Source organism: Periophthalmus magnuspinnatus, chromosome 3 (genome assembly GCF_009829125.3).
Source record: "Periophthalmus magnuspinnatus isolate fPerMag1 chromosome 3, fPerMag1.2.pri, whole genome shotgun sequence".
NCBI classification, from domain to species: Eukaryota; Metazoa; Chordata; class Actinopteri; order Gobiiformes; family Gobiidae; genus Periophthalmus; species Periophthalmus magnuspinnatus.
Window position 1 is genome coordinate 30,404,391 of NC_047128.1, and position 27,966 is coordinate 30,432,356.

The following is a 27,966-nucleotide window of genomic DNA, read 5'->3' on the forward strand; positions in this document are numbered from 1 at the left end:
ACTACATGGGATACTACAGATTTACTCTGATTCATATTCCATAACAACAGAAAAGTCCAAAATAGCATTATAATATACAGAAATTATTCCAAATGAAACTTAATAGTAATATGTAAACACTGAATAGAATTACTTCAGTAAACTTTATTTCTTTTGATGGAAAAGGTACTTAGCACATATTTTACTTGACAGCAAATCTCTCACACTTAAATGGATTGGTCAGACAAGGTACGTGTAGTGGTGTGGTGATGTAACAAACACATTGTTCATGACCAAACAGGAACAGGTTTATTGCCTTAGTGTAAAAGGTGATTGTCTCAATGCCATATGTCGTATGTAACTTTGGTGTGCTTGTAAAACAACATTTAATGCTCTACATTAATGTCATTTTAACAGATTGGCTTAGCTACAATAAATATTTTAGACCATGAAAGGTGTTACAAACATATAAATTGTATTAATACAAGAAATGGAAAAAAAAAATACACCACAAATTCACAGTGTCACTGAGGATTTGTCCATTGTAAACTTCTCATAACAGTTGAACAAACAGGCATATAAACCATGCATGTTTTATATCAGATGTGTAAAAATGACACATATGGAGGAGCCAGCCATCAGTGAGCACATTCACACTGCGGATACAAAACACTGTATACAAAAATACTACTCTTAAACAATTGCAACTATAATAAAAGAAATCAGTCAAAAAGAAAAAACTTGTGTGGATAAATACAAATGCAATATTGGCTGTAGGGTTTCTAAGTGAACTGCCAATAACTGTAATATTCAGGCAAAACATATAAAACAAAAGTGCAGCGGAGTCATAGAGATGCAAAAATAATAACGTACGACCATAACTATTATATACAAATGTAATTGTTTTTTATAAACAGCTAAAAAACATTGTTCAAGTAGTGCTTTATCACAGTCGTAGCCGAGCAGTTGTACTTAAAGGAAACTCATTTTGCTCTTATCTGTACTTTTGTCTTGTGCTTGTTTATGTCGGGGCCTAACTCATGGTGACCATCTCATACTTGTCAGAGATGTTGTTCTCGGCCTGTTTCTCGGGTTCAGGGTGGTGCAGCTCCACAAACAGGAAGTAAACTCCAGCTCCCACAGCTCCACCTACCATCGGCGCCGCCACTGGAATCCACCACCAGCAGCCCCCAGCCCTGTGGCAACAACAAGCATCTCAGCGACCCAGCCTCAAATACTGCATTAATATTACATAGAGTTACATGATTGTGCCTCTGTTTTATAAAGATAAATGTGGTCCCATATTAATTTTAAAGAAATGGAGCCATAAATGCTTCAATTTATTTTACTTACATGCGTAAAATATTTTTATATAAATTAAAATAAATAACAGATTTTGCTCCATGTGTTTTGAAAATACAGGTCTGGCAAAAGGAAACAATAATATTACAATACATCTGAAGACCTAATGTCCTAGTTCACAGACAGTACCTTAAGGCTGTATGTTGCCTTTAGGTGAAAGGGCTCACTTAACTAGCAGTCTACCATCCTGACAACAAGTGCCTGTCATGTTTTCCTCCTGGTAGTGTACAAGAAGGACACTGGCCAGATAGGAAGGCCCAGGGATTATAAGGGGCATAATCTACGGCTTAGATCATCAAGAGACTGAGACGCTCACCCTGTGTCACACTGACACTGTGTGCACATGGTATAGCATGGTATAGTGCTTCCTGCACATTTGATACTTGTGAAAAATAACAAAAATAACAATTATTTAAGTAAATTATGGATTGTTAGCAGTGTTTAAAATTAACTAAAAATGTGTTAATTAAACTGATGCCTTTGTAAAAATGCTATTCCATACTGTTTTTACAAGTAAAATATACAAGTTAACTGCTCTTTACTTTTGAATATCGTTATCATTTCACCATCTTAAATGTGTTGCTTGTACACTCAGCCTGCTTTATTTACACTAGGCAAAGTCCAACAGGAGGTCGTACACAAATGCCCCTTGTTCCCTCTTGTGTTTGAAACGTGCAGACAGTATTTACTTTGCAGAAATTGAAAGACATAAATGCGGATTTCAGACATGTGCCAACAAGGTAAAATGGCACCAAGTGAACCCATGGGCATAAACTACTCAAAACATGGCACAGTCAAAAGATTCACAGAATGAAGTAAATAACATGGATATGCCGTAAGAACACCACCTGCTGACCTCTTGTGGAAAATGATGGATACAGTGTAGATTAATTACATGTATTTTCTGTTGGTTGTTTTATGGGTGGCCTACCTACTGCACTATAGGGCTGTGATAATTCAACAGCGATACAGTACATCTGAACAAACACACAACCATAAGTAAGTATGTCCTTATGAAAAAGAAATAAATATAGTAAGACAAAGTCATGCACTCATCCAATTTAAGTAAAGTATTATCAGATATTTATGCGAGCAGAATATCTTTACTGTTCACTTCAATCCCACACCCATTTCTCAAATTGCAGGGGCACACAAGCATGCTTGCTAAAATATTCATTTATATTATGAAGAGAACAGAAATGGAGCTCCATGTAACTGCCACAGATAAAGCCCTGCCACACACATACACCAGAAGTGTGAAGATGGTTCTTAGCCTGAAGCATTAAAATCTCCACTTTTTCATTATGTCATTTCTTTTCTGTCTAGAATGATTTTACCTGAACACATCCATGCCCCAGCCGGCCACAGCAGTAAAGAAGCGCGGGCCCAGGTCTCTGGCCGGGTTGATGGGATAACCACAGTTCAGGCCCATAGACACTGCAATGGCAGTAATGGCCAAGCCAATGCACAGCGGCTCCATGCCTTTAGGAGCCCCAAGATTCCTCTTGTCAGTGATGGCCAAGATACAGAGGATCAGTGCTGCAGTTCCAATTACCTACAAAACACACCAGCATCAATGACACAGTTGTGCAGTGGTGGACAAAGTGACCAAGTGTAATTAGAGGAGAACAATATGTCTGTTAATTAAATGTTGTTTGGTGCCATCCGCACTGACTGACCTTTGACCCACGCCGTTTTATCTAAGCTTATTATGAGGCTTCCCCTTTACCCTGGTTTTGTCTATAAGATCTATAACACCATATGGTAATTAAAAAAGGTTTTATTGATGGTTAATATGATTTAAAAAATAATGATTATCAACAGTTATTAATGAAGACATCCCAGAATAAAATGTAGGGTCTATTATCCTGCATATTTTTAACATATACTGTACATATAAGAGTATTAGGAGCAGATGGTTGTATTCCCATCAGATTAGAATTATTTATAGTTCACAAACAGCACATCCATTTATGCTCCATTTATACTACATGTTGTTCATTCATGAAGTAAATGCACTGTTAACATAAGCTCCTGTTAATCTCACTACACTCAACTGCCTCTGATATCACTCTTCAGTACTTCGTTACACTATTCATGTGTCTTCCACATTCTTTATTGAAATTCACTTTCATAGAAAATAATGTAAGAATAAGCACAATATAAATAGAGCAGAATAAATGCCAATTGTGCTGAATGTGCAGATGTAACATACCTGATCAACAAATCCATTAAGGACTGACAGATGTTTCGCTGGATATGAAGCAAATATGTTGGCTGTTGCATTTGGACCAGTAACTGCAAATTCTCCAGTGGTGTACTCCATCAGAGCATCTGTGCAGTATATCAGTCAATATGTAATGCATAACTCCAAAAAAACAAAAGTCTATGTGAAATACTTACCATAGTAGAGCCCAAAGACAGCACAGGATCCTGCAAATGCTCCAAGGAACTGGGCTGCTACATAAATAGGGAACTTCTTGACAGGAAGTTTACCCAGGATCACCATGGCCAGGGAAACAGCAGGGTTTACATGACCTCCTGTACATAGTATGTACATTTTATTTAAATTAAATATATGTTGAAAGCTGTCATATTTCTAAATATGTTCTTAAATATAAATAACAAATGCAGATGTTGTGTTTGCTTACTTACCCTGTGTTTCTAAAGGCTACCTATGTTGACTGTTTTTGTGTTGGGAAAAGACATCTAGATTTCCCATGTCTCACCTTGTCCAAAGGAGGCATGTTTAAACACAATCCAGCTAAATGTTAGCAGAGTGTGGGGTCATTTATTTAACACTGGGGGATCCTGGCTTTGACCTTGCAGTGGTAACACCACTGGGGGTATCAGCCATGCGTCCATTGTTAATCTCCCCATCCAGTTCACAAACACTGTCCACGACAGCCAGCCAGGCCTGCATGGCCGAATTGCATCTGACATAATCTGGCTGAATCTGCTTAAGGCCCATGTAAACTGCAGGTCATTAGAGTGACCATGATGTGTCACACTTATGGTACACTGTCATCCAAATTCTCAGACAACAAAGTGAAAACAATTGTGTTTTCATCTCTTCTGAGGCCGCTTTGGAGGGGCAGGCTTGTCACACCTGACCCCTCCTCTGCACAGACCCATGCCCCAGTAAAGCTCATTAGTCCAATACCTATGATCATCTTCAAAGATGTCGTTGGACAGAAGCGTCCCACTGCGCTGTGGACCCTGGGGCTGAATGGCCCATTCATGCAGCAAAGACTCTCCATATATTAACCTCCGTGTCCCTGGGCTTCACTACAATTCCTCTGAAGCTCTCATCTACAGCATTCTGTGGTCATTAAACATGTAGCACAAGTGCACTGTAGACCAGTCTAAGGAAAAACCATCCCCATTGAGATACTGACACTATAAAAAGACTGTGTACAGGGCTTTCCTTCATCAAACTGTGATGCATTTGCATCATTCTATGCATTTTTCCGTTACATAAAAAACACTGACTTTTTCCTGTCACATATTGTGAATAGATTTCACAGTGCACGTTGCGTATCATTCATTCATTCAATCATCACCACACACATTTAATAATCCCAGGCACACTGGTGGTGTGCTGCTTTGGTGTAGAGCAAGCCAAGATGGGTGATAAGGACACAACGGCAGTAAGCATTGGTAAGAGCTGGGATCAAATTTCTGATCTTTGGGTTGGTATGTGAACATTCTCTAATCACTGAACTACTGTCACCCCAGTCCTTGGTATAATAGTGACTATTTTCTCTGATTAAAATTCAACAGCCCCATTTAGTAGCTTCCTGTGACATTTACTAGTGTTGCCACTTTTCCTGTTATCACTGGTAAAGAAGACTGGGCTCTTCTTTCTCTAATCCCTGGATAATGCATGTGATAAACCCCATTATGGAAATTTGGGCAAATTCCTCCTTTTTGGCTCCTTCTATCCTCTGAGGTGTAGAGGAATTCCCAGTGAAGACCACTGAATATGCATGTTAAAAATATATATTATTCCTGGCGCAATATATTGGACCCTCACACATAGGTTGATAGTTCAAATGTAAGTACCTGACACTCCTCCTGCCATGTAGACGGCCATCATGACTCCCAGAGTGAAGCCAATGTGGATGGTCAAGGGCTCCCCCAGAGCCCCTTTACTCAGCACAGTCTGGGCCACTGAACCACATCCAAAGAGCTGGGACATAGACAGACAAGAACAAAAACGCTCATTGTTTTTAAATATTCCAATTATACCCACCATTAACACTAGCCCTCTTGTCCAGCAACAGCCTTTGACTGCCATAGACAATTTGTCCTGCACAGGGATGGGAAAATAATTAATCCCTTGCTCATTAGGTAGGAGGCAGAAGCAATTTAAACAAAAAGTTTTGGAGACTAGAGCAGCCATCCAGGACTAAAAAGGGCTGTGGTGGTACACTCTGCTCTGAAGTGACATGCAGTTTTAAAGACCACTCAATGGGATGTGGAGTTGGGAGAGTGGGGGGAGTGTGGGGGGCGGTGGGTTAGACCAAGATACGGCCAATAATAATTTGGTCTGTATTTTAAGTACAATCGTATAGGCATATATATGGGCCTATACAACTAAAGAAAGTCTGGTTCACTACACACTGAAAAAACATTAAACAGTGGGATTCAGCCTCTTACACCACTGTCACGTCACGCACATCTTGTTATTATCTGTGTTGGCAGACAGTCGTAAAAACACATCAAAACACTATTATAGTATGTCCCAATGAAGACATGTGAGGGACAGTGGTTTCACTCCCCAGAGATCCGGGTGGCATCTTATTAGTGTGTGGCGCGCTGTTCAGCATTAAAGCGCCTCTTTAAGTCGGATGACAGGTGCGGATGGAGGTACTCACTATCAAGACAAATATCCCCAGAAACTCCGCCAAGAACTCTTTAAAGATATCCCGCCTCAGGCCAAATTTCTCCTTCATCCTCTTCTTGTTATCGTCCTCCATGTTTTTATTTGTCACCGCAGGTTTAGGTTTGATGTGTGTCCCGAGCAGCAGAGTCTGAGCAGTGTGAGACTGGTTGCAGGTTGCCGCCTCTTTCCTCAGCTCTCGGCCGTGTATCTGGGCGCACAGCCACGTTAGGACACGCGTTATCCTCTCCACGACCACTAGGGGTCTGCTCTGCCCAGCCTTTAGAAGCAGGCTACAGATGCCCTGGAGTTCCCTGGACAAGTCAGACGAGGCACTTTTGAAAATGTTACAGTGATTTGTATTTTTTTTTTTTTTTCCTTTTTCCTTTTGTTTGTTTTTATGTCAAATATCTTTATTGCAGATTTAATAGCCTACATGTTAAAAAAAAAGTGAATATGACAGAAGTTTGCATGATCTCTAAAATATATTTCGATCAGATGTCAGATTTTTGGAGGTACTGGCTATATTTCAAACTTGGTGATGTGACACTCCATAAACAGACTTTAGTAAAGAATTCTCTGATAAGGTAAATAGCTTAATTACGTTATATTTGATTTGATTTAAGATAAAACTAAAAAGAATAAAACATTATACTGTATTGAAATTAAAAATACTAACCCATTCTTTTCATATCTTTAATTCTTTTTTCTTTTATATATATATATATATATATATATATATATATATATATATATATATATATATATATATATATATATATACATTTATACAAATAATTTTATATATATATATATATATATATATATATATATATATATATAATATATATATTATATATAAAATATATATAAAATTATATAATATATATATTAATATATATATATATATATATATATATATATATATATATATATATATATATATATATATATATATATATATATATATATATATATATATATATATATATATATATATATATATATAAAATATATATAAAATTATATAAAATATATATATATAAAATTATTTGTATAAATGTGAGTCACATCACAAAGATCATCCACCTGCTCTTTCCACATCTTTAGATTTTTATTAATTACTGATATACTGGGAGCAAAAGCCCAACCAGTTGTTTCCCCAGCCACCTTAAATTTTACAGTTCTGTATCCACTGGCTCTAGACCAGAACCTCACATTCGCAAGATTTTCCTCATTAAAATGTTTTACACAAGTACATTTGTTAACTGCGTAAACTGGTACATCTCTTGAAGGAATTGTCTTCTTCTCTGTATTCTTCCGACAGGAGGCGCTATGTGTATGCCTTTTACTGGAGTTAAAGTTAAAGTTAGGATGTCTTCTCTCCAGGTTGGTCTTATCTACCGCTCAGTGTTTTGTGAGAACGTGCTGGATGTTTTTTCTGCATTCATCATTGTCATTGCCTCTTTGATGTGCACCAGACACTTGGGAGAGTGTCGCCCATGCTGTGAAAAAGACCCCTACGTGCTGATGGAGGAAAAGCATCCTCTCTGGGGATTTGCAAATGACGGACCTGTATACATCCGTCTGCGGACTCTTTTGTGCTGTCAGGAATCTGGATAAGGAGCCTGGGATTGTTCAATGTGTAGTGTAAATGAAATGTGACGTTGTGCGTAAAAAGCCTGATATTACGTACAGTCATTGTTTAGTATTTTAGTTTACTTTCCAGAACTTTTACTTTCTTGAGAGTTTGAGAGGCAGCTAATTGGGATGGTGGGATGTTTATTTGGCTCTCAGAGAAATTATCACCTGCAGGACAAATCTGTGCCAACAAGACCACCCCGCGTCAAGCAACGATTCAACCCGCCTCATTTCCATAACATCATAGGCAATTGGAAGGTTGTTAGGCAAATAGACCGAAGTGAGATAAGATTTTAACGCCTTCATGTCATTGTTGAGGTGTAAAGGAGTTTGTGTTCGAACTGTAAGTCGGGTAAATGTGTGATGTTTTGGAGGTAGTTGTAAATTATACCTTTTAAAAACACTGTAGCTGGACATAGTTAGAGCCTACGTGAAAAGCCAAACTAGGAGATCTCCACACTTTATTTTGTTTGTTATAGAAATAATAGCCTATTTATTTGCAAGGTATTTCATGTACAAGCCTGTCTATGCCACCAAATGTGATGAAAATAAAATTTATAAATATGTATGTGTCCCAAGAAAACTTTCTAATATCAGCGCTTTGTTACTAATAGGCCTACTTATTACTTACTAATTTATTCATGTGATTTACTCTAGGCTAATAAATTAATTGGTCCAGAGATTAATCTATGGGGAACAGCCATTTTTAGTAGCCTGGTTAAACTTTAGGCTACCCATTGATGAGGTAAAGCGCTGTGAAGAGGTGGTGGGTGGGGTGGATTTGTTTCTCCTCCTTAACAGGCATGGCTGATGTCGTTTTATGTAAATGCGTGTATTTCATTTTCAAAAGGACGGCCCTTTTCCTTTATCCAATGAAAATGAGCCGCGGCTGACACCTGGCTATAAACTCAGGAAGGATCCCAACAAGTCCTTAATCAGAATCTTTTTCTCTTCCTAAAAAACAGAAGCCCAGCGAGAGGAGCACCAGCGGCACACGGCGCAATGACTTCCAGCAAGATCGAGATCCCCGGAGAGGTGAAGAGCGACCCCGCTGCTCTCATGGCATCCCTCCAGCTGATGCCCTCCCCGGTGCCCAACCCCGAGATCAAGTACACCAAGGTCTGTGTCTGCACGCACTCTCAACACGCAGCGGCACCAAAGTTTGCCCATTACTTTTACTTTACTTATCACTAAAATGAGGGGTACATGGAAAATGAGTGAACAATGCGTTATTGTTTGAGCACAAGGGCTCTACTCTGGAACAGTGCATGGCAGTGTGTGCTCTACTGTACTGTGATACTGAGCCAGGGCCGATAAAGTTTCTTCTCCGAAACAAAGTTAAGTCAAGGCTCAAAACGGATGAGTGCATGTGATTTTCATAGTGCTTTGCTGGGGACAAATGTCTAAAGTGTATAAATTATTATTACTATTCACGTTTGGTTCTGCGTAACCAGACGCTTGTTCATGGCTCTGGTTGTTGTGCGCAAAAAGCTTTTTGTAATTTATAGACAGCCATAAAATGGTTCATAGCGCGATATATTCAGCGGTTGTTTAACTTTTTCACATATTGTGAAAAGATCCTAGACAATTTCTCGTCATTGACAACTCATTAGTGTGTCCCTAAAACGGATAGACGATTATATTATAGTATTTGCTTACACGTTTTATGGGTTTTCTAAGTTCATGGATGATTACAGAAACAATTGTTTTTGCAGTCATTAGACTCTTGATACTATTTAGTTCTATCAAATGTATGTTCGTATGGTAATTTTAGAAAAGGTTTGTCTGCACATTAGGTGAAAAATATATTCAGTAAATTAAATATTTTGCTGCATTGTAATAGTTATTTATTTACCTAAACTATGTTACACAGAATCAGGAGAATTAATATGTTCCCTTGCTGAAGTCATCTCCTCATTTGTGCATGTGGGTGGGAAAAAAGGAGATGCAGAAACAGCTGGAGAAGGTTCGATTTTAACAAAAGAGCTTTAGACAAATTGTGCTTAAATTGTATAAGTCTATTAAGGACCCCTCACCACAATCAGCTATACACATTTTATTTTTACTCCACTTTAGTTTTTAAGTTCAATTTAAGGAACTCAACTAACATGAGCTCCTGAAGGATGGTTGGATTTCTCTGTTTAATCCCACCCTGCTCCATGTCTTTACACACCCTGAAAATAATCAGAGATTAACAGTTTTGTGGCTTTTTGATAACATCTGAGGAATGTCTATATTTTATTTTTGAATTTAGTGGGTGTTTAATACAGACAAATCTTTTAGCACAAAGGCTTTTTTGTCTTTTTACAGTCTCAGTCTCACCTTTAGTGAGTGACTCTGTTGTTACTGAAGTATGTTATTGTACAAGATGTGTTTTACGATTGGAAGATTAAAGGGCACATCTCATAGTGCATGGGTGATAGTGATAGTGGTGTTAAGTTCATTCAGTCCTATCACTGCTGGACTGTGCTAACCTATACTCTAGTGTTGTAGGTGCAAAGGTCATTGAGCCTAGGATGTGTTGCATTGTATCATTTAAGCTTCTCATTCAGCCACAGCAGCAGTTAAAGACAAGATGTGGTGTACAGAAGGAAATTTAGGGAGCGACTTGGTGAATTAACCCCAAGGAATTTGGATCATCCAGTTCCTGTTGGTTTTGTGGACATAGGGGGCAGAAGGGCCCTGATTTATGGGCACCCCTAGCATGGGCTCTCCTCACACCCTGTTCATGTTCTCCACCCTACAACAAGAGGCACAGGCCAGTGCATCCATTGGCCTGCAGGGTGTGCATATCCTGTCTAAACTCTGATCATATTTTGTGTTAGGATCATTCAGATTAAAATATAATAACTATTATAGGCTGTGAATACAGTGTTGAAGCGTGTGATAATAACATTGTGCTCCCATCAGTCTCTGCCCCTTGTCCTTTCTGCGTAACATGCTGTTCCCCACTAGGCACATGTTGATTGTGGAGAAGTTATACTCTGAAGTCCAGTCCTGTTAATAAAGAACTAGCCATTTGAATGTAATGCAAATCAAACTCCAAGCCTTTGTTTGGGTCGCTGCAACAACTGCCCCTAGTCTGGCCAGGTTACAAGACAAGACAGAAAGCTGTAGAAGAAAAAAAACTTTTAAAAGACATTTACAGAAAATCTACAGGCGCAGTCCACAAAGCTTTTATGGACTGTTTAAGTGTTAAGTAGCAATACGTTGTACATTTGTGTTTTTTACACAAGGCAGTGATAATGAGTTGTTAAAGCTGGTGGTTAATGGGACAGATTTTACAAGAAAATAAAAAGACAGGACTCTGTAGACTTTGTGTAGCTGGGTTGTAACTCACCATATGCTTGACAGGGTTTAATATAGCCAGTGTCTAAATCAGAGTCATATTTAGAAATGTTAATATTTGCTTTATCCACCAACTTTCAAGTGGAAAAATAACTTGCTTTTATCGTAACCATAAATTTTAAATACAGCCATATTCCTGGTGGCAGCAGTGTACTTTCACCATAGAAGTGCTTGGACCTGTCTACTGCAGCGACGTTTATTCTTAAGATGCTCTTCACTCAGACATCTCCTCAGTTTGGGATGAAAAAGGGGCTCCATCAATCTGTCACTGATTGAGATAGTACAGATGGAGGTTTGGGGCTCCCTGATGCTAGGTGCTGTCCAGCGGGGTGTAAATTATTGCCCTGTCTCACTGTGTGGGACGCTTGAATCTGACCTGCAGTTCTGGACTCTTTCACTTCAAAACCTCCATCTTTCTGCGATCAAGATCAAACAGAGCTAAAGTTAGGGGATACTCTGCAACTAAGTGATTTATTACAACGGGCGCTGCGAGAAGACTTCCCTTTACTCTCCTCCCCCTTCTTGTCCTGTGCTCTTTTGCTTACACAATTTCCCAGTTCACATACACACATGGATGGGCGCATAGACTCTAAAACTCTTTGATTGTGACAGGGTAAGTGTGCGGTGCCATTAATATGTCCATCAGTGTGAAATGCCTTCTTGTGCAGCGAGTGTAAATTATCAACTTAGCCTCTATGTCAACATCGTGTCCCCTGTCTCTTAATCACTGTGTAAGGAAGAGAAGTGACAGGGAGGTTATCCAGTTGACAAGCAACGTGTAAATCCTTATGGTGTCATTATGAAAAACACTCCGCTTCATAAATCTGGGAAAATAGGCTCTTTCCTCAGTCGACCATGTAACGGGGCAGACAGAGGAGGCAAAACCGCTCCCCCCTTTTTAATGTTTATTTGTAAGTGTTGAAGCATCACATTTCGGTTAAAGCACCTCTTCTTCCTTATTGTGCGCTGACCCCGGGAGTAAAACGACTTGGAAATGTTCCTTAAGCTTTTCTTTGAAATTTAAAGAATAGGTAAGAACAAAGGGACTCGTTAAACCCTAGATGTTTAAAAGAAGGGGGGAAAGAGAGGTGACATCAGTTGTCTTGTTGATTCATGACAGTAGGCTTTAGCTTTGAGTTCAGTCTTTAACCTTTTGGACAATTTGTCTGTCTTATAGTTTATTTCATACATAGATTTTGTTGCACACTTTTTTCCACAAACCTTTTTTATAGATTAGTTACAAAAACACCAAACAATGTTGTATCAATATATAGAAATAGACAGAGTGGCACAGAGCTGTTACATCTCACAGCGGTAAATTTACAATTTCTAATCATGTCATTTTTCCAAAAAGTCCATACTGCATCCAAAACACTTTAACAATTATTATGACTACTGCTAAATATCATTCTAAAAAGTAACAAAATATATTTTAAATTATACCCTTTTTAGAGCAACTCTGAGGTAAATTCCTTTTAAGAAAAATCTGTATTTTAATTGAAACATTTTTAATGAATACCAGCATTCAAGATATATTTTGTTAGTGTGAGATAACTTAACTCTTTCTTATATGTTTCAGCACTAAAAAAAATATTTTTCAAATGAATTGAATCAATTGTAATCACGCTAACTGGGCCACACACCAAACACACATGCCAGTAGGAGAGAGATGTTCGCCAGGCAGTGACAGAGGGGTCATCCCGTTCAAAGATGCGAGTGCTGGGAGGTATTGTTTCGAGCTGTGCGTGTGAAAAACATGGTTAGTTTGTAGTGTCCGACATGGGAAGCGGCTCCCCTCTTTCACATGCTCCCCGATAGCTTGCTGCAGTAATTATGAGAGCTTGTTGAATGATGTCCAGAGCAACAAAGAGAGGTCCTACGATACCAATGAGGATATGAAACCTCCAGCTTGGGCTAGCTGTGCAGGTGTCTTGTTCTGTAGTAAATGTATAATCTATATATCTATATAAATTTATATTTATATATTGGGATGACCCTCAAAACACCCCAATGTCCCCTCCTCTGCGGTCACCAAACCTCCCGTCTATTCTCACATAAAAAGAGGCTACATGCATTCAGCTGCAAGCCTGTAAGCTGTGAAAAGCATTGAGCCAACCTTAGGTTTGTTGTTATTTGGCACATTCTGCACTAACAGTTCACTCTATAAATAAACATAATTAACTTACATGCACTAATCTGTCAGAGTAAGTGGTTGTTGTTGTCATTTGGTCAGATGTAAAATATGTAAAATTGCATTATGTGCACATCATGTTTTTAATATCTATGCTGACAGGTTTTGCAAAAGCATGGGAGTCACTAAATGTTTGCAGCTGCTCTGGCAATGCACAAAGTTTTGACCTAGACTCCTCAGTGTGTAGATCGCAACACGTCAGACCTCCTCAGGCGTTCTCACCACAACCCTTTTGTCACTTTTTAAAATTTTATGTTAGTGAGATTTTATTTTCTAAAATGAATTCACATAAAATTTGGTGATGTAATATAAACATTACCATATATCAGGAGTTTAAGCAGAAGTGAAGGGACAAATCATACTGATGAAAAGTTGTTATTGAGTCCTAGGCGTTTTAAAGCTGTAGATTTTTAGAGGCATGAAAGCGTCATTGGTAGCATTGGTAAAAGTCTGATTCTCTGATCATTTCAAAATGTCTGCCAATGCACTTGTTTTTTTTTATTATTATTCTTCCAAGTGTTCCTGAAGACAATTTTAAGTAAGCTGAACAATTGATTTACGATTATGCCCTGTCATCTTAATCAAGACTCTCAATGGGACGAAACAAAAGTGTAACACCGGTCCTGGCGCAGAGAGAGGGTGATCCAAACGGCAGCTGACACTTGTCCTTTTCTGGCTGTGATTTAGGAGGACGCCTGCTCCACTGTTCTCCCTCAGCAGCGGCCCGTGAGAGGGGTTACACTGAACATAAAGCTACCCACAGCCCACATTCTTGCCCAGACTGTTGCGGCTGTCAGGGGCTGCTCTGATTTAGGGTGCCCCACATCAGTGGCCCCTATAAATTTAAAAACTAATTCAGTGCTCTACGGGACTTTCTGTTTTTGTAGCTGCCCCTCGGTTCTTATCGTTACTGACAATTTTATGAAGTGCTCTTAATGAGCTGCAGATTAAAGGTGCCCTCTGATGCAGGGTGCATGAGAATACAAATCCGGAAAAAAATGTGGTTTGTGTCTTTTCAAAGTGAGAGTACAAGAATCCACAACAGCTACATAGTTTAGTGCATACCAGTGAATGGACTTCTTAATTTTGTTATTCTTTGGAGTATTTATACCAGCTCAAATGTTAACCACAAGCATTGTATGTTTAATGAATTGCTTTTTAGAGCAGACTAGTATTTTACTAGATATGTGCCAGCAGATGTTCTCCTTACGCTCTCTTTGTCAGCTAAACATGTCAGCATGGAAAGATCATTCCCAAAGATATTTTTACTATTCCAAATCACACCTTGCCTATTTTCTTTTTCATCTCATCTGCCAAGGGATACTTTAGTAACATCTTTCATGGTTTTGCAGCTCTGTAAACATTTATTTTGCTGCAGAAGAAAATGTGGACGATGTGGGAAATGTCCTGTTTGGAATCCCAGGCGGTTGTTTAACGGAAGACTTGCTTTAACGCATCACAGAGACCAAGCACGGCACGTGTTTTATGATCTCGTAAACGAGCAGCGATGTTGTGAAACGTGTGTCTGAGAGGGGTGGGGGGTATGGGGGACTGGTGTCTGATAGGGATTTATCTGCCACACTCACACAAACCCTGCACCCCTTTTGTCTGGATGGTGGAGCACTCCCCAGAGAGCTGTGCTGGACAGCCAGGAATCTGCAGATTTCCAGAGATTGTCCCATATCCCTTACACAAGAACGCTCGGGACAGCTGCCTCTGGGCTGTTTGTCTTTCACATCCTACAAGCCTGTTACTGCAGCCAACATGATTACTTAACTCTGTATAAATATTTAAAAATCTCCAAAACATGAAAAAGAAATGTCTGAGGCACATCTTTTAGTTGCCCAATCTTACATTTTATTCAAGGCCAATGTATATATGTCTTTATCTGGGCAGTATTTTTCCAAATAATTTGTTGAGTTTCTCATTTGTGATCCACTTGGCACCTACTACATACAGTACATATTCTACTTGATGAGATCCAGTGAGCACACCCAGCAGCTCCTCTTAAATCTCCCAAACATGTTGTTTTACAAGCTGCATACTTTCATACATTTGGGCCTGGTTTATAATAATGTCTTATGTCTTAGTGCTGTCACAGATAGTAATGAATGTGGATCAACATTGATTATGTTGTTAAACTTTTGCATTTTTTGACAGATATTCATTAACAACGAGTGGCATGATTCAGTCAGTGGGAAGGTGTTTCCAACATACAATCCAGCGACAGGAGAGCAAATCTGTGAGGTCCAGGAAGCAGATAAGGTAATTAGGATGCAGTCTATTTTTAAATGCATTTAATTTGTCAAAAAAGTTTTTATAGTTCTTATTACAATGATATATTGTCCAGGCTGATGTAGAGAAAGCAGTTCAAGCAGCTCGCCTCGCATTTTCCTTGGGTTCAGTTTGGAGAAAAATGGACGCTTCTGAGAGAGGCAGACTTCTGGCCAAACTGGCCGACCTGGTGGAGAGGGACAGCATCTATCTAGCCGTAAGCGGAACTTTCTTAAGTGTAATCAATTTGGTTAATTTAAGGTTTCATGAAATTATTACATAATAAGCACTTTATTTTAAAATGTTCCTTATTAGACCCTTGAGACTCTGAACAGTGGGAAGCCCTTCCTTCCCACTCTATTTGTTGACCTTCAAGGAACTATTAAGACACTCCGGTACTTTGCGGGATATGCAGACAAAATTCACGGCACATCAATTCCAATGGGTAAGATGCAATATACACCCAACAACATCACAGTTTGCTTAAGACGACAAGATGTATTAACACTAATATACAAGGGGCATTTTTTGACAAATTTGGGTTCAATCTGAGGGCATAAGTCGAGAAAGCTGGCTGTCTATTTGAATAGGAAGTACAAATAAGGAAATAGGAACATGAAAGTGAGAGTGCACAGGGGAGCCCCTCTGATACCACTGCATTGTCTCTCTCAAAGCTCCTCTTGTGGGCTGCTGCCAAATGGACCACAGCAAGCTTTTTCCCAAGGCCTTTGCTTTAAGCCTGGTTGTTCTTGTACCCCTTAAATAAATTATTCCTATACACTTGCTAACTTTTTATTTAAGATAACTAAAATTAATAAGCAAGTTGTATTTAGCCAATTAGATATAAATTATGGTTCTTTTTTAGAGTGCATTTCAGCTGTTATTCATTTACTATCATCCAGTGAATGTCATTGTCTTCTTTTTCATCACTGATTAATCCACTTTGACACAGCACTGTAATGTTTAATCCACAGAGGGCTGTAGAAAAGGTACACACATTTCATAATATCAATGATTTTGTGGACAATGAACAAGCATGGCACACCCTTAGTAAGTACATCCTTTCTCAAGTAATGCAAGAGGAATGAGCAAGCCTTTCCAGCAAAACACCCATCTCTGACCTAAAACAGCCACACACATGGAGGTTCCCATCAAAATCTAATCTCACAACAGGGAATGCAACAACTTTCATTTACAAATTAACTTGTCCACAACAACAACGTGCTATTTGAAACATTACTGAGAGGCTGAAATTATAACCACGTTTTCTGTTGTGTCTGCAGATGGTGAATACCTCACATTCACCAGATATGAGCCCATTGGAGTGTGTGGACAAATTATTCCTGTAAGTATAAATCATTTGAATTATACAAAGGCGTATACACAAACATGCAATAACTGAGATGTGAGATTTCGAGTAGACTGTCTGTTGAATTACACCCGTCATTTTCATGTAATTTTCTTGTATTGTGTATTCAAGTAGATCCTTCTGGTAAACCCCAAATATGTCACTGCCAGTGGTTTGCAAAACCAAAAGTGTAAAGCAGTAGGCATAAGGGAATTTAGTGGTGAGTGAGTGTAGAGAGATGAAGAAGGGGCTGAGGCTGGGTATTGTGTAAAAAGAGCAGTGAGTGATTGGGTACTGAGCCCCATGGGCTTCTGTGTAAGGCAGAAATAACACTGGTCTGTGTGATGTACACTGATACAGGCATATTGCACATGTGTCGCAATTTTCCCATTTTCTCACAATATTTCCAGAAAGAAAAATACAACAGAGTGCCCAGAATACTTTTTCACTTCAGCATGTTTAGAGAAAGTAAAAATCAAAGGAAGTGACTTAAGAGTGATGAGCAATTGCCTTCGCATGTGACCACCCAACGAGCCTCTGATGCATCTCAACTCTAATTTCAGTGGAACTTTCCTCTAATGATGACAGCGTGGAAGCTGGGCCCAGCTCTGGCCTGTGGGAACACAGTGGTCCTGAAACCTGCTGAGCAAACTCCACTCACCTGCCTCTACATCGCAGCCCTGGTCAAAGAGGTACACCACACACTTTCTCTATTAAAAAAATTCTACTTTCATATTATGTCATACCTCTACCATTTATTTAGTGTATTTCTTTAAATACTGTATCAGAAAAAAATCTCAACACACTTTTTTACATAAAAAAGAAGACAAACAATGATATATTAAAAGGTGGCCTAGACATAGGTCCACTCATCAGAGAAATGTTTTTTTCAAAATGTATGGTATCACAGAACAATTTATATTATCCCCTGAAAATGTTATCACCAATACGACCACATATGAAACTATTCAGGCTCAGTACAACAGCACAATGTGAATAGCTGAGCTTCAAATCCAGTGCAGATCAGATGACATAAAATACAATGGCACATAGCTGTTGGGCACTGCATTCCTGTTGTTGTTGCAAGTTAATATCATGAGTAAGTTGAGCAAGATAGGAACACTGCAGTGTCCCGTAGCACTGTATAACTATGAACCCAAACACGTTATAAATCCCATTGTCTACCAAGGGTTGGTCTCTACACTGCCATCTCTGGCCTCTTCTCTCATTTTGGAGACTATCTGTCTGCAGCATGCGACTTTTTGATGTTCCCCTACTTCTGTGCTGGTGGGGTGGTTGGGTTGGGCCTTTGGTTTTGCTTGGCTCTGTTGTCATCTGCGCTAAAGCTTGTTTCCTCTCATATTGTTTTGACAGGCTGGGTTTCCTCCGGGAGTCGTCAATATTTTGCCAGGATTTGGGCCAACTGCAGGCGCTGCGATTGCTTCACACATGGGCATAGACAAAGTGGCTTTTACAGGATCAACCAAGGTACTTTTTCTATGATCACAGCTCTGATTTACGGCTGCTTCCAGTTTATAAGATTCTGTCAACATGTGCACAGCATAAGAGGAATGAGGAAGTGTCATACTGTTAAAAATTTTAAGTTTCCACTTCATTTTGATTACAACATTTTGGAATATACATTCTTTTGTTAAAATGGTTAAAGCTACCGTGATGTTGTTTTACCAGTAGATGGCAGATGTGAAACCTGTTCTCCCCTCCCCTCACCTGGCCTTTGTTCACGCTCACCTATGCTGTCTGGTCTTCTCCTGTCAGGCTAAAACTGGCACACTGTCAGACCGCAATAATGCAGAATCTAGTGTTGGTACGAGAATACAACAAGGCCAGTTGGCCAGTCAAATTACAGTTGATAGTTTTTAAGTAAAGTTTAGTTTAGCTGTGTAAAAAGACCAGCTCATAGTATAAATGTGCACTTTGATAGAGATGTTAATAATTGAACATATTTCCATATGAAGCTGCCCTAATGCATAACTTGATGGCCTGTGACAAATATTTTAGATAGATATTTAAGGAGTTTTAAATGCTTCGTTCATCGGTTGAAGTTGCTGCACAGTGGATATTAAATTTGACTCACAGCATTTAGTCGTGATTGTCCCATAACTTTTACACTATTGTTTGATTCTTTTTTTAAGCATCAGACAACAGATGCTTTCCTTTTATCAGCTCATCCTGATAAATTGTTTCCCTTTGCAAGTGCCCCATTTCTTTTACTAATTTTCCTGTTGTTTCCTGTAATCTGGAGTCAATTTGCGTGGCTGCTGCTGGCCAGACAGTGACTCACAATGAGGCTGTAGTAGCTGAAGCCCCTCTGTGATGTGGAGGCGGGAACACAGGTGCATTGTGGGACAACAGCTCTTGCCCACATGCGACTTGTGTCTCTTCTACACATGCTATTGCATAGATCAGTCACAATCAACGATACAAATACTCTTTTACTTGAATAACTATATATTGTGATGGGCCTAAAGTATTCCAACCTGTATTCATCATAATTTATAATCACAAAATGTTTGTATTGTTTAAATGAATTACTTATATAGACATATAATATATTTATTTCCTCAATTTTTATTGTTATTAATTAATATAGTTCTGTAAAGTATGAATTAACTGGTTCTCGTTAGTACCGTCAAACTTCCTCAACTGATGCTCGATCGTATTTACAGTAACAATGGCTAGAAATTGTAGTTACAGATAAAATGGGCAAATCGCCATGTAACCCCAGGAGTTTGATATATTTGATCTATAATATTAGTCACTGTCTTTAGATATTACTGTAGGATACTTTTTCATTTTTCTTTCTTTATCCGCTGCATCTTAAAGAAACAATAGTGACACAAGATGAGCTCTTTCCGTGTCAGATGGTTGTACAAAGAGAGGGACTTTTCCATTTATCTTGTCTGCTCTTTGGAAAGTAAAACAGACTGTATGAGTAACAGGAAGATGGATACTTACAGGGTGTAAGGTTATGAAGGGAGGCACATGGATTTTCCACACTACAGTTATCTACTGAGTTTCATTTTTCATGTTAGTAAAAGTAGATATAAAAGTGTTTTGGTTAACTTTGTCAAAAACATGAAACCACTGGTATCTTATCTTATTAATATAAACCGGATAGCTCAAATGTTTTATTCATTAGTCCTTGGGTTATATTGTAAAGTCAGTCTTGATAAGATAATGAAGTGGAAATAGGACAAGCATTTTGTCCTGAACACATTGTCATTATCTGTGAGTTAGATCACAACCCAGCGCCCACACACCTTGTGGTCAGCTCTTCCTGCCCTCTCCTCAGACTCAAACGTCTATTGTGTTTTTCAGTTCCTATCTGCACAGAGCGGTAACAGATATTGGTGTGCGTGTATTTGCAGAACTCGTGTTTCAGATGTTTGGAGCTAACCAGCTCTTAAAGCTGTTTAATGGCTGCAGTGATTTACTGATCTGGCCACAGCCCGGTATTGCCGTAAGTAAAGCCCTGCTTTGTTTCTCACCAGGTCGGCAAGTTGATCCAAGAAGCAGCTGGGAAAAGTAACCTGAAGAGAGTGACGCTGGAGCTGGGAGGGAAGAATCCCAACATCATATTTGCAGATGCTGATTGTGAGTATATTCACCTACTATTCATTTGCACCACATTCAGTCAGCAATACTGGGTGGTCTGCCACAAACCTGGTTTGCTTTACTTATGTTTCTTTTTTTGATGCTGTGAAAATGACAGCAAAACATTAGTGTTATAGATCTGCATAGGCTGTAGATGTGAGTGTGTCTCTCAAACTGGAGCTTTCAAATGCTTTCAGCAGCCGTGAGAGGGGCTCTCTATGGCCTGTAAATCAACAGAATGGAGCCTGTCCCAGTCGGGTGCTTCATTCGAGACCTATAAATCACGTGGGTCTGTTAACCCTGGGTCCTGTCTCCCAGGTGTCAGCTATCATATTTGCACAGAAAAACTCACCATAATAACAAATTTAAAGCACAATACACTGAGGTTTTTAATACAGAAAAATTATTATTCCAACCAGGCGATTTTTATTAAGAGCCAGTTTAACATTATCATTGATCAGAAAATGTCTGTTACAGTGGATTTAGCCATAGAACAAGCCCACCAAGGAGTCTTCTTCAACGCAGGACAGTGCTGCACGGCTGGCTCTCGCATCTTTGTGGAAGAGCCCATATACGAAGAGTTTGTGCGCCGGAGTGTCGAAAGGGCCAAGAGGAGGACAGTAGGCAGCCCATTCGACCCAACCACTGAGCAGGGCCCTCAGGTAAATGCCAAAATTTTACTTATCGTCAACTAGAAGTAAATCACAGGAATAACACTGTGTATTTATTATTTCAGATCAGCCGCGAGCAGCAGAACCGTGTGTTGGAATACATCCAGAGTGGGATCAGTGAAGGTGCTAAACTGGAGTGTGGAGGAAAAGCCCTTGGTGTAAAAGGATTCTTCATCGAGCCAACTGTTTTCTCTAATGTCAGGGACGATATGCGCATTGCTAAAGAGGAGGTAAGTATTACAAAAATTACAAACTAAACAACAGGAGAGAGGGAGGAACAAGATCCTAATGTGCTTGTCTGACAGATTTTCGGACCAGTGCAGCAGATCATGAAGTTCAAGACCATTGAAGAGGTCATAGAACGAGCAAACAATACAGATTATGGTTTAACTAGTGCTGTATTCACCACTGACATCAACAAGGCCTTGACTATATCTACTGCCATGCAGGCTGGCACTGTCTGGTGAGTTAAAGAGCAGCAATCACTCATATGCTTCATATGGGAAATATCCACTATCTAAGATCTGGCACAAAAACTTGTCTTGGAAGCATGCCATTAGACTCATTATATAAACCACAGAGATGTATTCCCTTTTAACTTCTTTGTCCACAACCAAGATGTTAAAGATAAAGCAAACTTGGTGAAAGCAAATAATGAAGAACATAAACAGTAACTGTAAACGGACACCATGATTTTTATTTTTTGAATAAATAAAATGGCCATAAAACAATACATCTAGACCTAGGTTTAAACCACAATGTTTTGTTTCTTTTGTAATTAGCTGCAGCTGGGTACAGTTATAGCATCAACATCTGCCAGAGATTTTTAGCACTCTGCAGTCTTGACTGCAATTCTCTCGATGCTGCACAATCAGTTTGGTTCTCTAAGACTACTCAAATTCTTTCTCATCAAATTGCTAAATACAAGATTTCTTTTTGTGTTTTTTATTTTCCACCGCAATTTTCTTTCTTTGTTACTTTTTCTGTGCATGAAACTTTATGGTTACTTTTTGACATCATTTTGTTTATGTATCATTTTTTCAGGATAAACTGTTTTAATGCTTTGAGCACACAGTGTCCTTTTGGAGGATATAAAATGTCTGGTAATGGGCGTGAATTGTGAGTAATTTCACATTCTTACAGCTGTACAAGAAAAGTAACAACTCAATATTTTCTATGTGGTGTAAAATGCTTTTTTGTATTTTTTCAGGGGAGAGTGTGGTCTAAAGGAGTACTCAGAAGTGAAGACCATTACAATGAAAATGGTAGCCAAGAACTCTTAAGTGAACCTAACATTTATGTAGAGGGAGGTAGCATCAACCCAAGTCACTGCTGGTCCTCTGGTGCTGCATTAACTACCTGTGTCTGTAACCACCCCGCTGCTGCCTTCTAAAAAACAACTATACAACTAAACCCGACCACTTCCTTTCTTGAATCATTTTAGACTGGCACCCAGAGAGCTAGCCAATGTATATACCTCCACCACTAACTGCTACACTAAAGCACTCACAGTGATATCGCAGGAGAAGATCGAAAACCCCTGGTCAACCTGCAAACGGCCATAGTCCCACCTCTGCTGATGCTGGAAGCTCAAAAACTCAGTCACCGCACTTGCTATCAGCCCTTTACTAGCAACTTGTCATGAAGCCTTGTTCTTGTAGTGAGTGGAATGTGATAGTTTGGAAAAAGAAAATGGAGAAAAAAAATGTTTTGGCTCATTCAAGACCACTGTCACAGATATGAATGAAAAATTTATTTTACTCCTGTCTATTGTTTATATTTTAGCCTGTATGACTTAACACTGTATGTTGACCTGTTAAAATTTTTAACCTCTCTTTAAGACATTTTACTCTTAAAGCTAAAAGAAGAGTAGAAGACATTATGTAACTGATTTTGTCATTGATGTTCATCTATGTTATGTTTATATGATTATATGCCATAAAATTATAAGATTTCAAGATGAACAAAGTTGTTCTTTCTTATCAAATGTTATAGTTAAAGTATATAGCCTCCACTTTTGCTGGTTTAAAAACAGGAGACCATTTGCCACAAATTTAAAAGTAATGATACTTATTGCGCACTCAAGTTTATATGGAGTTTGTGCAGAAATAAGGATCTTTGGCCTTTGACTGACCAAGGGCAGAAGGTGTGGTGAGCAACCTCCGAGGCCACAAGTTACTTAACACACTTACTCATACAGAAAATAATCCTTAACAAATGTATGTTCTCATTATAAACCCAGCACTGAACTTAAATATGAAAAAATGGTAATGTAAAGAAAATATATACAGGTACTAAGATAAATGTTCACAGAGCTTATGTGTGTCTTACATAATCACACCAAACATTATCGGTGAAAACTAGCTGCATTTCTGCTTTCCTGATACCAGAAATGCATTTTATGACAGGTGAAGTGTGATAAAAAATAACACATTCTATCTTTTACACAAGTAGAAGAGAATAAGCTGGTTCCTGTTTGAGGGTTACATCACATTAGTTGATACTGGTTGCCGGGTACACAACTGACAGGCTGGAAGCAGCACTAGCCAGAATCCTCAGATATTTCTCAGACAAATGTTGTGCAAGCCTCGGTGAACATGCCTCTCATTCCACTTAAGATTAAGTGAGTGAGCGTTTCTGAGAGAAGAACTCCTCCATAAAGCGCTGCTGCTGAAAGATGCACTTGACATGAACATAAACTCAAAGATTTCACATCTCCAGGGAGCATTTAGTGTCTCATTTGATTTTCATCTGATTTTTCTGGAAGAAACCCCAGTTACATTTTGCCAGCATCACAAAAAGATAAGGCATTTTAACCATTATAAATCTCAGTCATAAAACCTTTCTCCAGTGATCTCATCTGAGAAGCTTTTTGGAGTGCATATTTTCAGGTTAATTGTGTGAGGCAGGGTCAGGGTCAAGTCTTTTTGGTAAAATGTGACTCAACCTTCAACAAGGAGCACATGACTTTAGTTTAGTTGTACATAGTCTGTCTTTCTACATGAAAAAGATTATTTCCTAATTGGAAGCCCATTTGAAGCTGTACTATGATGAAAAAGACAATTGTCATCTACATGTTTGTACTAATTATCAAGGGATATTGGTCTTACTAGCCATTTATTTTACTATATAGTACACTATAGCCTGCTTAAGTGGTCTTGTTTAAAAAGGGAAATGAAGAAAAGCTAAGGTTAGAAATTGAACGCGGTACAGTTGAGATTGAGTATATCCTCCTCTGAATGTCCTCTAGTTACTCGAGACACTGGAGAAACCGTCTATCTGATAGATGTTTAGATTGTTTATTGGCGATTGGCCTGGTAATAACTGGGAAAAGTGTGTGGGGGACAGTTAAGTAAAGGTGTGTTATTGGTTTGTGCTTCTTCACCAAAAAACATATTTGCTATGCTACATGTGATTTGATACCAGTAATATGTTGCTGTAATGTTTGCCTGTGGCTTTGAATCAAATTATTTTATGTAAGTGGAACAGGTTCATAAAAAGTCATGCTTTTTCAATCATTATATATAATCAAATCCCACCAAATAAGTATTTTTTTTCTATTTATGACACAGGTACAATTATATATTGAAATATAAATGTAGAAATGTATGGTGTTGGTCAATGGTATGCATGTTTGTTTATTCTTGACATTTTCATAGTCTGGAATGTTGTTATCTGAATTGTTATTTATTTTAATGTATATAATTAGAATGTATAAGAGAGCCTTATTTGTTGGATCCCTCAACTCACGTAGTTTGTGATTTTTATATTTGTGATACAGAATAAACCTTCTGAACCTGGACTGAGCCTCTGTTGTTTGTATCACACACACAGAACACAACGCAGAGCTATATCAAAAGGGGTGGACCGGTTACAATGGTGCCGTAACTGTTTGGAATCCAGAAATATCAGTGTCATCTTGATCGCTGGGGAGGCTCATTTCAAGACTCCAAGTTCGTCTCATTCAAGTAAACCGAGAGCTTTATGGTCAGCGTGGTTAAGTTTGAGTAAGTTTTAGTATATACTCAATCTTTTCTGTTTTATTCACCATGTTTGAGCCAGCTAATTTTGAAAATGTTAATGTGAGCAACTCTAATGTGGGTTTCAGTAGAGGATAGTTTAACAACGTAAATGTGAATCCTCAAGTGGGCATGCTAAGGTTGCATTCCCACTCCCACACTACCTATGCCATCTTTGACATCCTTAAGCAACACTTCAGTGCTCCTCTTCTATGCCAGTGGCAGACTTTTATAACGCCAAGCTGGTCCCAAATGTAGGTGTGCATGACTACTGGATCAGACTGAGCAAGGCTGTAGGCAACACTGACGTTTCGGAGAGAATGCAGGGCCAAGAGAAAAAAGCCTCCCACTTAAACAAGAGATGTGTTCGGCTACAATCAGTCTGCTGTGTCTTATGATGAACATCAAGAGCCATTGAATGCACAGTCCCAGTACTGCCAGTTACCTCCCCTCTTCACATAAGTACCTACCTCCACTAGTCAAGCTCCAGTGGCGCCACGGTCTTACCAGCAGTTTCGGTACCCTCCCCTGTTTAACGCTGCACAGCTAACAGCAAGAATGCAAGTCCCACAACAACAGTTTACAGGTAACTCTGCTGTTAGCACTTCTGTCTAGCATGCTTCACTCGAGCACATTTTAAAAGGAAGACATGGTCAACAGCCAACTGGCCTTTGGGAAACTAGAGCACTCACACTCGGAGAGGGGCAGTGTGGGTGGTGAACAAGAAACCCTCGAAAACAATCCAGATACTGAGCTTGTCTTTGTCAACACATGTTTTACTGCACCGGACAAGTTCAAAGTGGTGGTTCAGGGGGCAAATTCTAATCCTTGGCGTGATTTCCTGTTCGGTCAGATGGAGAGGTAAAGACCCGCCTGACAAGATTGGTACTGTGAGATTGCCTCATGCTGTCATGCTTCTTCCTCAGCAAGAGCACCCAGTTTGGGGAAAGCTACCCAGCAACACCCCAGTGTACCCAGGCAACATCATCCTGGTTGAGCTCTGTTCTTCAAAAGTTAGACCCAGAGGCATTTCAGTTAACTGTGTCATCTCCTTCATGTATGGTGATAGGTGGATACCAATGAAAATCACAAACCCACTGCCAAAACCCTAAAAAAAATTGCTGATGTCAAGGAGCCGCTCTGGGTTAGAGTAAGTAAAGAGATGCAGTTTTCCAGTTCAGTCATCCTCGCTTGCAAGAGTAGACAGCTGTCACAGTGCGTCAAGCGATGCTATACTTTGCGTTAGGCCCAAAGAAAAGCATTCCATCAAACACAAAGCTAGATAAATAGACTACATGTCCGTTTGCAGCACTGGCAGGAGAGGAAACACTCGTTTGTCCTGAAAGCATGTTGCGGAGCCAGATCGCACAATGGCATCCTTCAGCTGCCCGTAGATGTGCTGTTTCAGTCAGTGCTCAATGACACCAGTGTAGCTGGCTTCAGCACCCACTCCACGACTCCACACAAACTGAACTGATGCTGCTAAGATCAAAATGTCAGGCAACTACAAAGACACCAGGTAAAGCATTATAACAAGAGAATCAAGGGTGTTAGTCTGCAAATCAGTGACAGAGGGCTGCTGGCGAATAAAGATGAACATGGCAAGAAGAAACTTGTAGACAGTTGTGGACAAACAGCCAGAAATACATGTGTACAAAATCCAATACTGTAATGGCCAACTGCAAGGTTGTGCACAGGAGCCTGCTTCTGGATGGGAACTGCCTTCGTGTTGATGGGCCTCAAGATCTGACATTTCAGAGGAGTACTACAGTGACCGTGAGGAGAATAAGTGATCCAAATAGTCTAACAGTGGAATCCTCAGAGGGACGGACATCTGCTTGGATCAGGTCCGCTCACAGTGCTGTGGACAGCTCAGAGATGGATGATCAGGAGTTGGTTGAGACAAGTTTTGTAGTCTATAAGGGTTAAATGCCTTTTGATCTGCAAGTCAGATAGTTCCTAAACTGAGTCAGGATTAGATCCTTGCTGTGCCTGGACCTTGGTTATTTAGTAGAATTCTAGGAGCGGTGCATGCAACAGGGTAATAGAAATCCATGCTTTTTCAATCATTATATATTATAAAATTCCACCAAATAAGTTATTTTGTTGTTATTATTTGTTGTTGTTATTATTTTTTGTACCTGTGATGCTGTAGAGTTTGTTTTGGTGTCCTGACAAAATGTAATTTTTTGTTAATGAATGTCCTGTAAATATCTGAAATCTTTTGTCAATTATTGTGTAATGTCTTTTAATTATCTACAATATGTTACACATGTTAAATCAAATTTTAATCAATATTTTGTGAGCTAACTGTAATCAAACTTTTACTTTGTTTCTCTTTTCGGGTTGTTTTTAATAATTTACCTTTATTGTGTGAACTTTTCTGTCATACAGGTCCGATCATTTATTGAAATGTAAATGTAGAAACGTATGGTGTCAGCTAATGGAATGAATGTTTGTTTATTCTTGGCAACATCTCTGAGGAATATTTGTTGGATCTCTCTACTCACAGCAGTTTGTGATTTTTATATCTGTGATACAGAGTAAACCTTCTGAACCTGGACTGAGCCTCTGTCCTTTGTGCCACAACAGCCAGAACACAATGCAGAGCCATATTAAAAGGGTTGGACTGG

General features: G+C 39.1%; 2 protein-coding genes across 2 annotated transcripts; one reads left to right on the plus strand and one right to left on the minus strand.

Moving 5' to 3' along the window:
- Positions 1-359: 359 nt before the first annotated feature.
- Positions 360-6,412, minus strand: aqp9b (aquaporin 9b). Its single transcript, XM_033988053.2, has 6 exons — positions 6,222-6,412; positions 5,407-5,533; positions 3,745-3,882; positions 3,557-3,675; positions 2,679-2,896; positions 360-1,175 (listed from the first exon to the last, which is right to left on the minus strand). Exons 1-6 carry the CDS (start codon positions 6,321-6,323, stop codon positions 1,013-1,015), a joined length of 867 nt encoding a protein of 288 aa, XP_033843944.1. The 5' UTR covers positions 6,324-6,412; the 3' UTR covers positions 360-1,012.
- Positions 6,413-8,710: 2,298 nt separating this feature from the next.
- On the plus strand, positions 8,711-23,276 carry aldh1a2 (aldehyde dehydrogenase 1 family, member A2). Its single transcript, XM_033988028.2, has 13 exons — positions 8,711-8,986; positions 15,567-15,671; positions 15,757-15,897; positions 15,996-16,125; positions 16,964-17,025; positions 17,592-17,720; positions 18,403-18,516; positions 20,541-20,643; positions 21,121-21,305; positions 21,380-21,544; positions 21,620-21,777; positions 22,359-22,433; positions 22,525-23,276. The coding sequence occupies exons 1-13, from the start codon at positions 8,870-8,872 to the stop codon at positions 22,595-22,597; spliced, it is 1,557 nt and encodes a 518-aa protein (XP_033843919.1). The 5' UTR covers positions 8,711-8,869; the 3' UTR covers positions 22,598-23,276.
- The last annotated feature ends 4,690 nt before the right edge of the window (positions 23,277-27,966 follow it).